At 40.5% G+C, this 12,454-nt stretch overlaps 1 protein-coding gene across 1 annotated transcript in view; it reads right to left on the reverse strand.

The window, feature by feature from the left end:
• LOC126175766 (glutamate-rich WD repeat-containing protein 1) overlaps positions 1-4,009 on the reverse strand; it is an 81,718-nt gene extending 77,709 nt beyond the window's left edge. Inside the window, exon 1 of the mRNA XM_049922735.1 lies at positions 3,773-4,009. Coding sequence (XP_049778692.1) covers positions 3,773-3,938 — 166 coding nt within the window. The 5' untranslated portion in view covers positions 3,939-4,009. The remainder of the gene's footprint in view (positions 1-3,772) is intronic.
• Positions 4,010-12,454: the final 8,445 nt, after the last annotated feature.

Genomic DNA, 12,454 nt, shown 5'->3' on the forward strand with positions numbered 1-12,454 from the left:
GAATTTGTATTAGTGAGTTAACGGTTTTGTGTGATGGTTAATGTAATGATGATTGCTGTACGTCAGGTGAGTTTGTTATTAAGTGTATTCGGTTGTGGTTTTTCGTTCAGGAATGGATATGAAAGACCGGATTAATAGTGCTCAGTTGAGGGCTATGATGGGCGAGACACCTTTAGAGCTGATCAAATTTCTTCAGCTATTTGGCTTAATTGCCGAAGTCGTAAAGTGCGGTCTGTGCCGTGAGCCAATGAAATTGGTTAAAGTTCCGGCCTCTCAGACCAGGGACGGTTACATGTGGTGCTGTAGGAAAGATGACGTATGGTGTTCCATACAGCGCGGTACCTGGTTCGAGAAGTCTAGATTGGGCATGCGTGAGATTGTGCTTGTTACATATTATTTTTGTTATAGATCCACACAGAGTTTTTGCGCGCATGAGACTGGTGTGAGTGAGAGGACTGTTTTAGACTGGTATTCCTTTTGTCGTGAAGTGTGTTCGGAATTTATTAAGTACAGGGGTAAGTTGGGGGGGGGGGGGGCATGGGGTGGTTGTGGAAGTGGACGAGTCACAGTTTGGGAAAAGGAAGTATGGGAGGGGGAAGTCTGTGGCTGGTCTTTGGGTGTGGGGGGCTGTTGTTCCGGGGGGTGAGGGTTCCGAATGTGTTTTTAGGATTGTGGAAGGGAGGTCGAAGGCTCAATTAGTGGGGTTAATTGAGGAATATATAGAGCCGGGGTCCACAGTAGTTTCTGATGCTTTTTCTTCTTATAGGGGGTTGGGTGAGAGGGGATTTAATCATTTAGTAGTGAACCATAGTTTAGAGTTTAAGCCACAGCCTTACGTCACGGGTCAAAGCTGACGGGTGGGATTGGACGCTTCGGTCAACCCCAGAGCTGTGACTAGAATAGGAACAATTTACTGAACTTGAGGACACTGAGTGCATATCTCTATTTGCTGTTTTGGAAGAGAGATCTGTTTCATGCACCAGTCTAAAGTAAATATCGTAAACATCTCAAGATAGTGCTGATAAGTTTTTCCAAACGGTGAATTTGAGAGAGTTGTAATGTGATCCTTCAAAACAGATCCACCGCAAGTTATAACTCATATAAAATAACTTTGATACATGTGGCTTGTACTAACACAATAGAGGGGATGTGGGGGGCGGTTAAGTCAGTTCTTGGGAGGGGGAAGAGGTGCTCTTCCAACCTTCAGTCTCATTTAGATGAGTACTGTTGGCGGAAGAGTGTCCCAGAGGGCTATTGTATTGTTTGGGTTTTTTTAAGGGCTGTGGGTAAAATGTATAGGCCGAAAGTGGTTAGTTAGGGTGGGCTGAGTAGGTGGGTGGGTGGCTGTGGTTCAGGGTGGGGTGGGTGGTTTATTTTGTTGTATAGTGTTTGTTAAGGTGGGGGGGGGGGGGGAGTGTGTTTGTTTTTTGTTTTAGTTGTGGAGGATCTATTTTGTTGAAGTTTTTGTTGAGTTGTAGTGTGTGATTGAGATGTTTTTTATGTTGTATTTGGTTTTTGTTTGTGGGTTTTTTATTTTGGGGTTGTGGGGGGGGGGGGCGGGGAGGGGGTTGAGGTGTGGGTGGGTTGGGTTTTTCTTTTGGTTCAGTATTTTTTCGTTGGTGTGTGTGTGTGTGTGTGTGTGTGTGTGTGTGTGTGTGTGTGCGCGCGCATTTGTGTGTTATTGTGGTGGCCAATCTAGTTTGTGGGGCTGGAACTTTTTTGTGGTAAGTTCCCTTTTTTTTGTTTTTGGCGTATGTGTTGTGTATTGGGTATAGGGAAGTGTTTCATTGAGATTTGTGGCTGTGAAGGTTGGTATTGGTATTCGTATTGGGAGATGTGTTTGAGTTCATAGGTCATGGGTAGTGGTCGATCCTAAGTTATGGGATTGGTAGCTGCTGTTGAGCTATATAGTTGGAGGGAAGTGTTCAATCTCAATGTTTGGTGGAGTATGTTGATTTTTGTAATGGGAGATGGGATCAGGAGTTGCTGTTGAGCTATATAGGTCAAGGGAAGTGTTCGATCCCAATTTATGGGATCGGGAGCTGCTGTAGATGTATGTAGGTTAAGGGAAGTGTTTGTTTGCTATGGTTTGTGGTGTTTTTTGATTTTTGTATTGGGGGATGGGATCGGGAGATTCTGTTGAGCTATATAGGTCAAGGGAAGTGTTCGATCCCAATTTATGGGATCGGGAGCTACTGTAGATCTATATAGGTCAAGGGAAGTGTCTGATTCCAGATAAGAATGTTTTTTGTGGTATTTGGTGAGTTTTGTGATGTCGATTTTTTTCGTCGTTTTGCGTGGTTTTGTATGGCGGTCGGTGGCTAAATTTGTGTATATTTAGTTTCTCCCCACCCAAAAACCCCCAATTTCCCACGCTTGTCCCGTTAGAGTCATTAGGCTTTTTGTGAAACCTGTGTGTGTGTTGTTTTTCTATGTATTTTCGTGTTTATGATACGTATGCGATGTTTTTATATCCGCCATATTGGAATTGTCGTTTATGGTCGTTTCCGCCATATTTGTGACGTCATGGGTCAAAGCCGACGGGTAGGATCGGACGCTTCTGTATTTCCGGCTGCGGCTCAGGGGTGGTGGTGGTGGTGGTGGTGGTGGTTTAGTTGTTAGTAGTGTTTGTGGGGGGGGGGGGGTGTTGGTTTGTGATTTCGTTGTGGAGGATCTATTTTGTTGCAGTTTTTGTTGAGTTGTAGTGTGTGATTGAGATGTTTATTTTTTGTTTGTCTTTTTTGTTTATGGGTATTTTATTTTGGGGTGAGGGGGGAGGTTGGGTCTCTCTTTTGGTTGTGTATTTTTTTTGTTGGTGTGTGTGTGTGTGTGTGTGTGTGTGTGTGTGTGTGTGTGTGGCTGACCTAGGTTGCAGCGCCGGAACTTTGTCATGGTAGTTTATCTTTTTTTATAGTGTATTTGTTGTGTGTTGTTGTGGCTGGTGGAGTGGTTCTGAGTTGTGTAGTTTGTTGTACTGGTGATTTGGTATCGTGTGTTGGTTTGTAAGTATGTAGTTGAAGGGAAGTTTTCGATTCCAATTTGTGGTCATATCTGTGGGTTTTTTGGTATTAGGAGTCGCTGTTGACTTATGTGGATGAAGGGAAGTGTTCAATTGCAATGTGTAGTTGTGGCTGCGGGTGTTCGGGTATCGGGAGTTGCTGTTGAGCTATATAGGTCAAGGGAAGTGTCCGATTCCAGAGGATATTGTGTTTAGTGGACTTCGCGGAATTTTGTGTTGTCTGTTTTTTTCGTCATTTTGTGTGGTTTGGTATGGTCCTGACTACACTAATAGCAGTGATAATAGTCTGGAGCACAACAGCAGAGAGCTGAACTTGATGACACGTACATAGTTCCCTTAGTTCGGTTGTATCACAAAGAATGAAAACACTGACCTATCAGGTCCTCTAAAAGTAAGAACTAAACATGAGCACATACTTAAGAATAACTTATATACGGACGATACTTTAGTTATTAGGCCTAACCATATAAATAATTTTACCGTCCTCAAATTATCACATATGAGTCTTTTTAGAACAAATGAATCTTTGAATTTCGTTAAATGTACATTATGCCCACAATTCTAATGGCTACTGCGAACTTGCAATTCGGGAGCATTCAGTGAACATCTTACAACTAATTTTCCTTTATCGCCCACTATCTGTTTTTACTCCACTTTAACATCCTCTGTCACATTACTCGAGCTCTGTCATTTTCTTTAATACTCAAATTCAAAAACCTCTGTGAATGTTTTGGGAAATAAATATAAATTCACCTGTTTGTGCCTGATGCAACATAACATAGGCTGATTCGTCACACACCAGTTCTTGGCCGTCTTTAAGTGGTTTGCCAGGCAAATAAACCTTCTTTTTCTTTTGACTTCCATCTTCTGTTGTTATTGTCGAGTCCTGTTCATCCAAGTCCATTTCCTGATTTTCCATCTTCGGCTTCTGTCACTGTTTACACCACAACACGTGCTACTACCAGATGATTCATAGATATACTTTACTACAACTAACGCGAAGCAAAGATGATCGCCTAGTGTGCAAATATGTGGAACGTTTTTCCTCAAGTGTTATTTCATTCCCTCGTCCGAGAGTGGCGTAACAGCGAAACAATACACTACTCTTTAGCCAAAAGAGATTAAAATATAGGAGGCTGCAATAAAAAATTAAAGCATCAACAACATACAGTTTTTAAATATGTAGTCCGGTGACGGTATACATAAGATACGACACAGTACGACAGTAATAATTTTTATTGTACGATTATTATTCAGTGAGATAAACACGACCGTTCTACAGGGAAGTACAGAACGCACTGTTTAAGAGTATGTGTTAACGGCAGAATTATCGCCGCTACCACTTCCGTTTAGGGCCAGGGAGAATTACACCGTGCAGGTATACTATTTTTGACGCGGTGCAGCAGACACCATTGATATTGGGATATATAGCTGTTTTGTGTCGTAACTTGTGATATGTTGTTTCTAAAGAACAGAGCACTGAAAATTTATGACAAACACGTCATTCTTATCATTAAAAGTTAGTTAATAACGCATCAACGATATAAGCATTCGAGACCATTGCCGCAAATATCACAACAATAGCGTCGTGTAATGGATAAGTTCGTGGATTCCAGAGTTAGAGAATGTAGGTTCGCATGCTGAACAATGATTTTTATCACAGTGTTGTAGACACATTCTGAGGCTTCCTTGCGAATGTAATACAAGTATGTATGCAATATTTGATGTTATTTATATATCCATCTGATTACAATACAAAAGACGAAATAAATATTTGTCTGTTTGTTTCCGAATGTGTGGCGATTTCAGAGTGTGTGGTTAGGCAAGAACATAAGAGAACAGCTTAAATTGCTGCGAGTGAAACGAGGAACAATAACGTTCATATTCTTCCTTGTAATAAATTGTTCGCTGTTTATTTCCGAATATGTAGTGATTTCCGAATGTGTGGTTAGGCAGAAACTTCAGAGGACAGCTTACATTACGCAAATATTTGGCTGTTTACAAAGAGATATATATAATCAATACACTGACCTTCGACCATAGATACTAGTAGACTGGCCTTGCTGTGCAGAAGCTATAGGGCTGGTGTGGCTCCAACATAAACCACGTGACTGTTGGCAAAATGTGGCGGGATTTCAAATCAGCGGTCTGTCATCCTATGTTTGTATCGTATTTTACCCACATTTCTCAGTTGACTGCCAAACGCTTCCAACAAAAATTACTTTTTTATTTGCGAAAAATTATGTCAGAACTACATTTGACCTGGATTTGTTCACAGTACCATTTATAAAATCTAACAAATACATCGAACGCCCCTCTGGTGGCCAGCGGGACGAAATTACTATAAACTAAGTAAAATGTCGTTAAAATTCTTTTAAACGGCAAGAGTGGGCTCGTGCCAAAACTTCTAACATTGGATTCGCCGCGTTTTGAGCTCTAGTCACTTATAAAAGAAAATGGGATATGGGAATTACGTCAACTATAGGTGCCAAAATTGTCGACTTTAGGAGCAGGTCCATTTTAGAGTATCAATTTTAGGTGCACTCTAAAGCTTCAGTTCCTACTATTTTTACAAAAGTTTAAACTATCAGTTTAAAAAAAATGACATTTTAGATGAAAGGTGAGACTTTGAAGTTTCAGAAAATAATTTTGGAGCCTACATTTATTTAATAGTATCAGAAGGTAGAAAAAAATTCTCTTCATGTGTCGACTATAGGTGCTCTTACCTTATTATAATCTCACTTGTATATACAAAAAGGCGCGTATGTGCAGATGGCTTAAAGTTTTTCCATTTCAGGGCCTGTATCCAAAGCAGCCTTCGGTTTTCATCCTTAGGGAACCTATGAGTAGGAACGAGAAACAATTATACTTACTTCTGCAACCGAATTATCACAGATACTTTCGAAAATGGAATATGAGTCTGACTTCACAGGCATCACTTTCAACACTTTAATTTACGTGATACTCTATTTCAAGTGTAAAAAACATAAAAGTCACTTCAGCAGATTTCCATAAACGCATCTGCACCATCATAGGAACACTTACACGTGAAATGTAATGCCATTTCCCCCGACAAAACGCTGAGTACAGCCGAAAGCGCAACACGAAACAACCATGTTTTACCAACAGTCACGTGACTTTAGCCCTGAGATGTTGGAGCCACGAAAATGACGTCAGGGCCAGTCTATTATATTTATGGTCGAAGACACTGACTACTTATTTCCTAGTACATGCACAGAACAAAAAGAGACAGATGCCTCACACGTTACAACCAATGGCACTTCCGGTTGTTATATTTCTGCCACTAAAATCATGTACCAGTGAGCTCTCTATACTAAACTGGAGAGACAGCTGCAGGAAACAAAGCCGTGAGCGTGACGTCACTGTCGCCGTGTTAAACTGAGGCAAGGTGTCAAATTGTTCTGCTACATAGAGAAAATACAATTACCAAACTAGAAACATAGAAAGTTTCATGATTCCTACACATAGACTCAGTCTTTTCGTGCAGACCCCGCAATATATTGATATGAAAATATACAATAATTTAGAAAAAGACAAATTTTCAAAATGTTCTGCACACATCAATAGGCAACAAAAGTGCTAAACCATTGCTTTGTTGCTAATTTCAGCTCCTACCAGCAGAAAAAAGTATTTTATGTTAATATGAATCACTTTACAAGTTGTTATGTTAACAATTTACAGGAAAGAATTTTGGAAAAGGGAGGGGTTGGTCAAATTATTAACATGTAAACATCAAATTTCAGTTATTATTTATTGTTTTGCGTCATTCAAAATATATTCACATGTCACACATTGGCATATAAAATTAGCTTCCTCAACCTCTGCCTCATGCCAAAATAGCTACCCTGTGTAGCACTTGTTGCTCTTTTTTGTGTGTGCCTGTAATCTAATCTGAAGGTACACAGTAGCAATACATCGTACTGACTGTGATTCATACATGTCTTCACAGACAGTGACAGAGACTAGCATACATGCTTTGACAAATACATTGGTTTGTTCACCAACGACACAATAAACAGAACTAATAAGACTGTCATAAAAATGGTTTGAGTTTAAAGTAAATCTGACTTGAACAGAATGAAAGCATTTTTCTGTATATTGCACTATTTCAAACACTGATACAGATGGGTGAAGCAAACCACCTCTGTCAACCTTCATAGTAAAGGCAGCTAGATTTCCCACAGGGATCTTACAGTAACTGCTGATCATTTGGGCAGATGTAGGGAACAGTAATAAGTTCTTTGCACTGAGCACATCTTAACATTTGTGTAATCATTCTCATAACACATCCTTATATGTAATAAATAATATTCTCCTCGCATTCACTGAAAATTTTTAATCAAGAGCCTCAAAGTAACTAGTATCTACACTATCATCAGTGAACTTATCACTTTGCTTCCCATGGCACATGAATTCATGAACACACACCATCAATCTTTAATTTTTCAAGGAAGTTTTCTGCTTGACAAAGAACTTCAGCCCAGTAATTTACATTTTCAGTTGTCAATGGCTGTTTAAAGCCTTTAGCATTAACATTCCTAGAATTGCACACATCAAACAGTGTATCAATAATTTTGATAAATTCTACAGTGGCAGAGATTCTTGAAAATCTGTGTGCTGGGAACACTCTAAAAATTCAATGGCATCAGCAACACAGGAGTTCATTGTCTGGGGTGCTAAAGAGACATTTATCTTCTTATTACTGAAATTCACAAGTGAACCAGAGAGTGAACTGGCAAATTTTAAAGATTCACATTCTTGCAGCCAATATAATTTCAAAATAAAGTCCCACTTCACATCTCCAGCTCTGCAGTTAATACATGAAGTATTACAAACTAATGGGGTACAAAGAAGGAGCCTCCTAGAAGATTGTGAGCCTAAAGACTGAAGACAGACAGAATCGGGCGTACCCTGGAAACGGTGAAAGATTTCACTGGCTAATACTTCTAACACCAGATCAAGTTAAAGTCCAAAACCAAATTAACATCAAGATGTAACGGCCTTTATCACGACCACCCCTTGTGACGATCTCGATAAATAATGAGTGATTCTCTAGTCATAAGAGTGTTTTATTAGCATATATGTGATATAAGCATAAATGCGACGTATTGTTGGTACAGGAAACACACCGGGGAGCCACCAACCACAGACCTAAAATAGCAGGAATGGATTTGGCCATTGAAAGGCCTCACGACAAGTATGGGAGTGCGATTTTCATCAGACCCGGGCTCAACGTAACATCAGCTGCAATGACAGAAGTAAATAACTCAGTGATACAGATAGCCGTACTGTAGGTGCAACCACAACGGAGGGGTATCTGTTGAGAGGCCAGACAAACATGTGGTTCCTGAAGAGGGACAGCAGCCATTTCAGTAGTTGCAGGGGCAACAGTCTGGATGATTGACTGATCTGGCCTTGTAACACTAACCAAAACGGCCTTGCTGTGCTGGTACTGCAAACAGCTAAAAGCAAGGGGAAACTACAGCCATAATTTTTCCCGAGGGCATGGAGCTTTTCTGTATGGTTAAATGATGATGGCGTCCTCTTGGGTAAAATATTCCGGAGGTAAAATAGTCCCCCATTCAGATCTCCGGGCGAGGACTACTCAGGAGGACGCCGTTATCAGGAGAAAGAAAACTGGCGTTCTGCAGCTCAGAGTGTGGAATGTCAGATCCCTTAATCGGGCAGGTAGGTTAGAAAACTTAAAATAGAAAATGGATAGGTTAAAGTTAGATATAGTGGGAATTAGTGAAGTTCGGTGGCAGGAGGAACAAGACTTTTGGTCAGGTGAATACAGGGTTATAAATAAAAAAATCAAATAGGGGTAATGCAGTAGTAGGATTAATAATCAATAAAAAAATAGGATTGCGGGTAAGCTACTACAAACAGCATAGTGAACGCATTATTGCGGCCAAGATAGACACGATGCATACACCTACTACAGTATTACAAGTCTATATGCCAACTAGCTCTGCAGGTGATGAAGAAATTGATGAAATATATGATGAGATAAAAGAAATTATTCAGGTAGTGAAGGGAGACGAAAATTTAATAGCCATGGGTGACTGGAATTCGATAGTAGGAAAAGGAAGAGAACCAAACATCGTAGGTGAATATGGATTGGGGGAAAGAAATGAAACAGGAAGCCATCTGGTAGAATTTTGCACAGAGCATAAGTTAATCATTGCTAACACTTGGTTCAAGAATCATAAAAGAAGGTATACACATGGAAAAATTCTGGAAATACTAGAAGGTATCAGATAGATTACATAATGGTAAGACAGAGATTTAGGAACCAGGCATTAAATTGTAAGACATTTCCAGGGGCAGACGTGGACTCTGACCACAATCTATTGGTTATGATCTGTAGATTAAAACTGAAGAAATTGCAGAAAGGTGGGAATTTAAGGAGATGGGACCTGGACAAACTGATTAAACCAGAGGTTGTACAGAGTTTCAGGGAGAGCATAAGGGAACAATTGTTACAAATGGGTGAAAGAAATACAACAGAAGAAGAATGGGTAGCTCTGAGGGATGAAGTAGTGAAGGCAGCAGCAGATCATGTAGGTAAAAAGCTGAGGGCTAGTAGAAATCCTTGGGTAACAGAAGAAATAATGAATTTAATTGATGAAAGGAGAAAATATAAAAATACAGTAAACGAAGCAGGCAAAAAGGAATACAAACGTCTCAAAAATTAGATCGACAGGAAGTCCAAAATGGCTAAGCAGGGATGGCTACAGGACAAATCTAAGGATGTAGAGGCTTATCTCACTAGGAGTAAGATAGATACAGTCCTACAGGAAAATTAAAGTGACCTTTGGAGAAAAGAGAACCACTCATATGAATATCAAGAGCTCAGATGGAAACCCAGTTCTAAGCAAAGAAGGAAAACAGAAAGGTGGAGGGAGTATATAGAGCGTCTATACAAGGGCGACGTACTTGACGACAATATTCTGGAAATGGAAGAGAATGTAGATGAAGACGAAATGGGAGATACAATACTGCGTGAAGAGTTTGACAGAGCACTGAAAGACCTAAGTCAAAACAAGGCCCCAGGAGTAGACAACATTCCATTAGAACCACTGACGGCCTTGGGAGAGCCAGTCATGACAAAATTCTACCATCTGGTGAGCAAGATGTATGAGACAGGCGAAATACCCTCAGACTTCAAGAAGAATATAATAGTTCCAATCCCAAAGAAAGCACATGTTGACAGATGTGAAAATTATCGAACAATCAGTTTAATAAGCCACAGCTGCAAAATACTAACGCGAATTCTTTACTGACGAATGGAAAAACTAGTAGAAGCCGACCTTGGGGAAGATCAGTTTAGATTCCGTAGAAATATTGGAACATGTGAGGCAATATTCACCTTACGACTTATCTTAGAAGAAAGATTAAGGAAAGGCAAACCTACGTTTCTAGCATTTTTAGACTTAGAGAAAGCTTTTGACAATGTTGAGTGGAACACTCTGTTTCAAATTCTGAAGGTGGCGGGGGTAAAATACAGGGAGCGAAAGGCTATTTACGATTTGTACAGAAAGCAGATGGCAGTTATAAGGGTGGAGGGGCATGAAAGGGAAGCAGTGACTGGGAAGGGAGTGAGACAAGGTTGTAGCCTCTCCCCAATGTTATTCAATCCGTATATTGAGCAAGCAGTGAAGGAAACAAAAAAAAAATTTGGAATAAGAATTAAAATCCATGGAGAAGAAATAACAACTTTGAAGTTCACCGATGACATTGTAATTCTGTCAGAGACAGCAAAGGACCTGGAAGAGCAGCTGAACGGAATGGACAGGGTCTTGAAAGGAGGATATAAGATGAACATCAACAAAAGCAAAACGAGGATAATGGAATGTATTATAGTTAAATCTGGTGATGTTGAGGGTATTAAATTGGGAAATGAGACGCTTAAAGTAGTGAATGAGTTTTGCTATTTGGGGAACAAAATAACTGATGATGGTCGAAGTAGAGAGGATATAAAATGTAGACTGGCAATGGCAAGGAAAGCGTTTCTGAAGAAAAGATATTTGTTAACATCGAGTATAGATTTAAGTGTCAGGAAGTCGTTTCTGGAAGTATTTGTATGGAATGTAGCCATGTATGGAAGTGAAACGCAGATGATAAATAGTTTAGACAAGAAGAGAATAGAAGCTTTCGAAATATGGTGCTACAGAAGAACGCTGAAGATTAGATGGGTAGATCACATAACTAATGAGGAGGTATTGTATAGAATTGAGGAGTTTGTTGGACAACTTGACTAGAAGAAGGGATCGGTTGGTAGGACATGTTCTGAGGCATCAAGGGATCACCAATTTAGTATTGGAGGGCAGCGTGGAGGGTAAAAATCGTAGAGGGAGACCAAGAGATGAATACACTAAACAGATTCAGAAGGATGTAGGTTGCAGTAGGTACTGGGAGATGAAGAAGCTTGCACAGGATAGAGTAGCATGGAGAGCTGCATCAAACCAGTCTCAGGACTGAAGACCACAACAACAACAACTTGCCATTCGCGCCCAGAAGTTCTCTGTGACGTCTGTGTACAAACCACCAGATGTGGACTTCGTTTTCCATGAACCAAACAATTTTACATATGACCATATTAATTTTGTCATGGGTGATTTCAACTGCCATGGTGAAGCATGCGGATATAATGAGACTGGTGAGAATGGTGTAGAATGGTGTACAGTTGCATCCTGGTCTGACACTAATGACCTACAACTCGTTCATGACCCAAAACAGCCAGCATCGTTCAACATCAGAAGATGGAGAAGGGGATATAATCCTGACAACATCTTTGTGAGTAGGAAGTTGGCAGCACAGTGCATGAAGCTTGTTGAAGAACCTATCCCAAGTACACAACACAGACATGTCATTTGTGTTGTGAATGCCATGGTTAAACCAGAGGAGGTGCCTTTCTGAAGACTGTTTAATTTCAAAACGGCAGACTGGCAGAAATTTAAAGAGCAATTGGACGAAGAGATTGAGAAAATCCCTCCTCGACCAGATGAGTATGGTAGATTTATCGATCTTGTGAAAGGGATCTCAAGGAAAAACATCCCAAGGGGTTGCCGTACCCAGTACATCCAGGGTCTGACCGGCAGCAGCAAGGTCTTACTTGACAGGTACCAAAAACTGTTCACTCAGGACCCCTTCAGCGAAGATACGATGGAGGCTGGGGAGGAACTAATGCAGGCTATTGCTGAGGATAAGAGATCACGGTGGTGCAAACTAGTCGAGAATCTTGACATGAAACAAAACAGCAGACGTGCATGGAAATTACTGAAAAACGTAAGTGGGGACCCAACTGACCACCAGCAGAAGAGCAACTGGGTAACAGCAAATCAGATTGCTAGCCAAGTTCTGAAGAATGGGAAAACCAAAGGGAAAAGAGAAAGGGAAAGAGTTATACCC

Source organism: Schistocerca cancellata, chromosome 3 (genome assembly GCF_023864275.1).
Source record: "Schistocerca cancellata isolate TAMUIC-IGC-003103 chromosome 3, iqSchCanc2.1, whole genome shotgun sequence".
In the NCBI taxonomy this organism is placed as follows: Eukaryota; Metazoa; Arthropoda; class Insecta; order Orthoptera; family Acrididae; genus Schistocerca; species Schistocerca cancellata.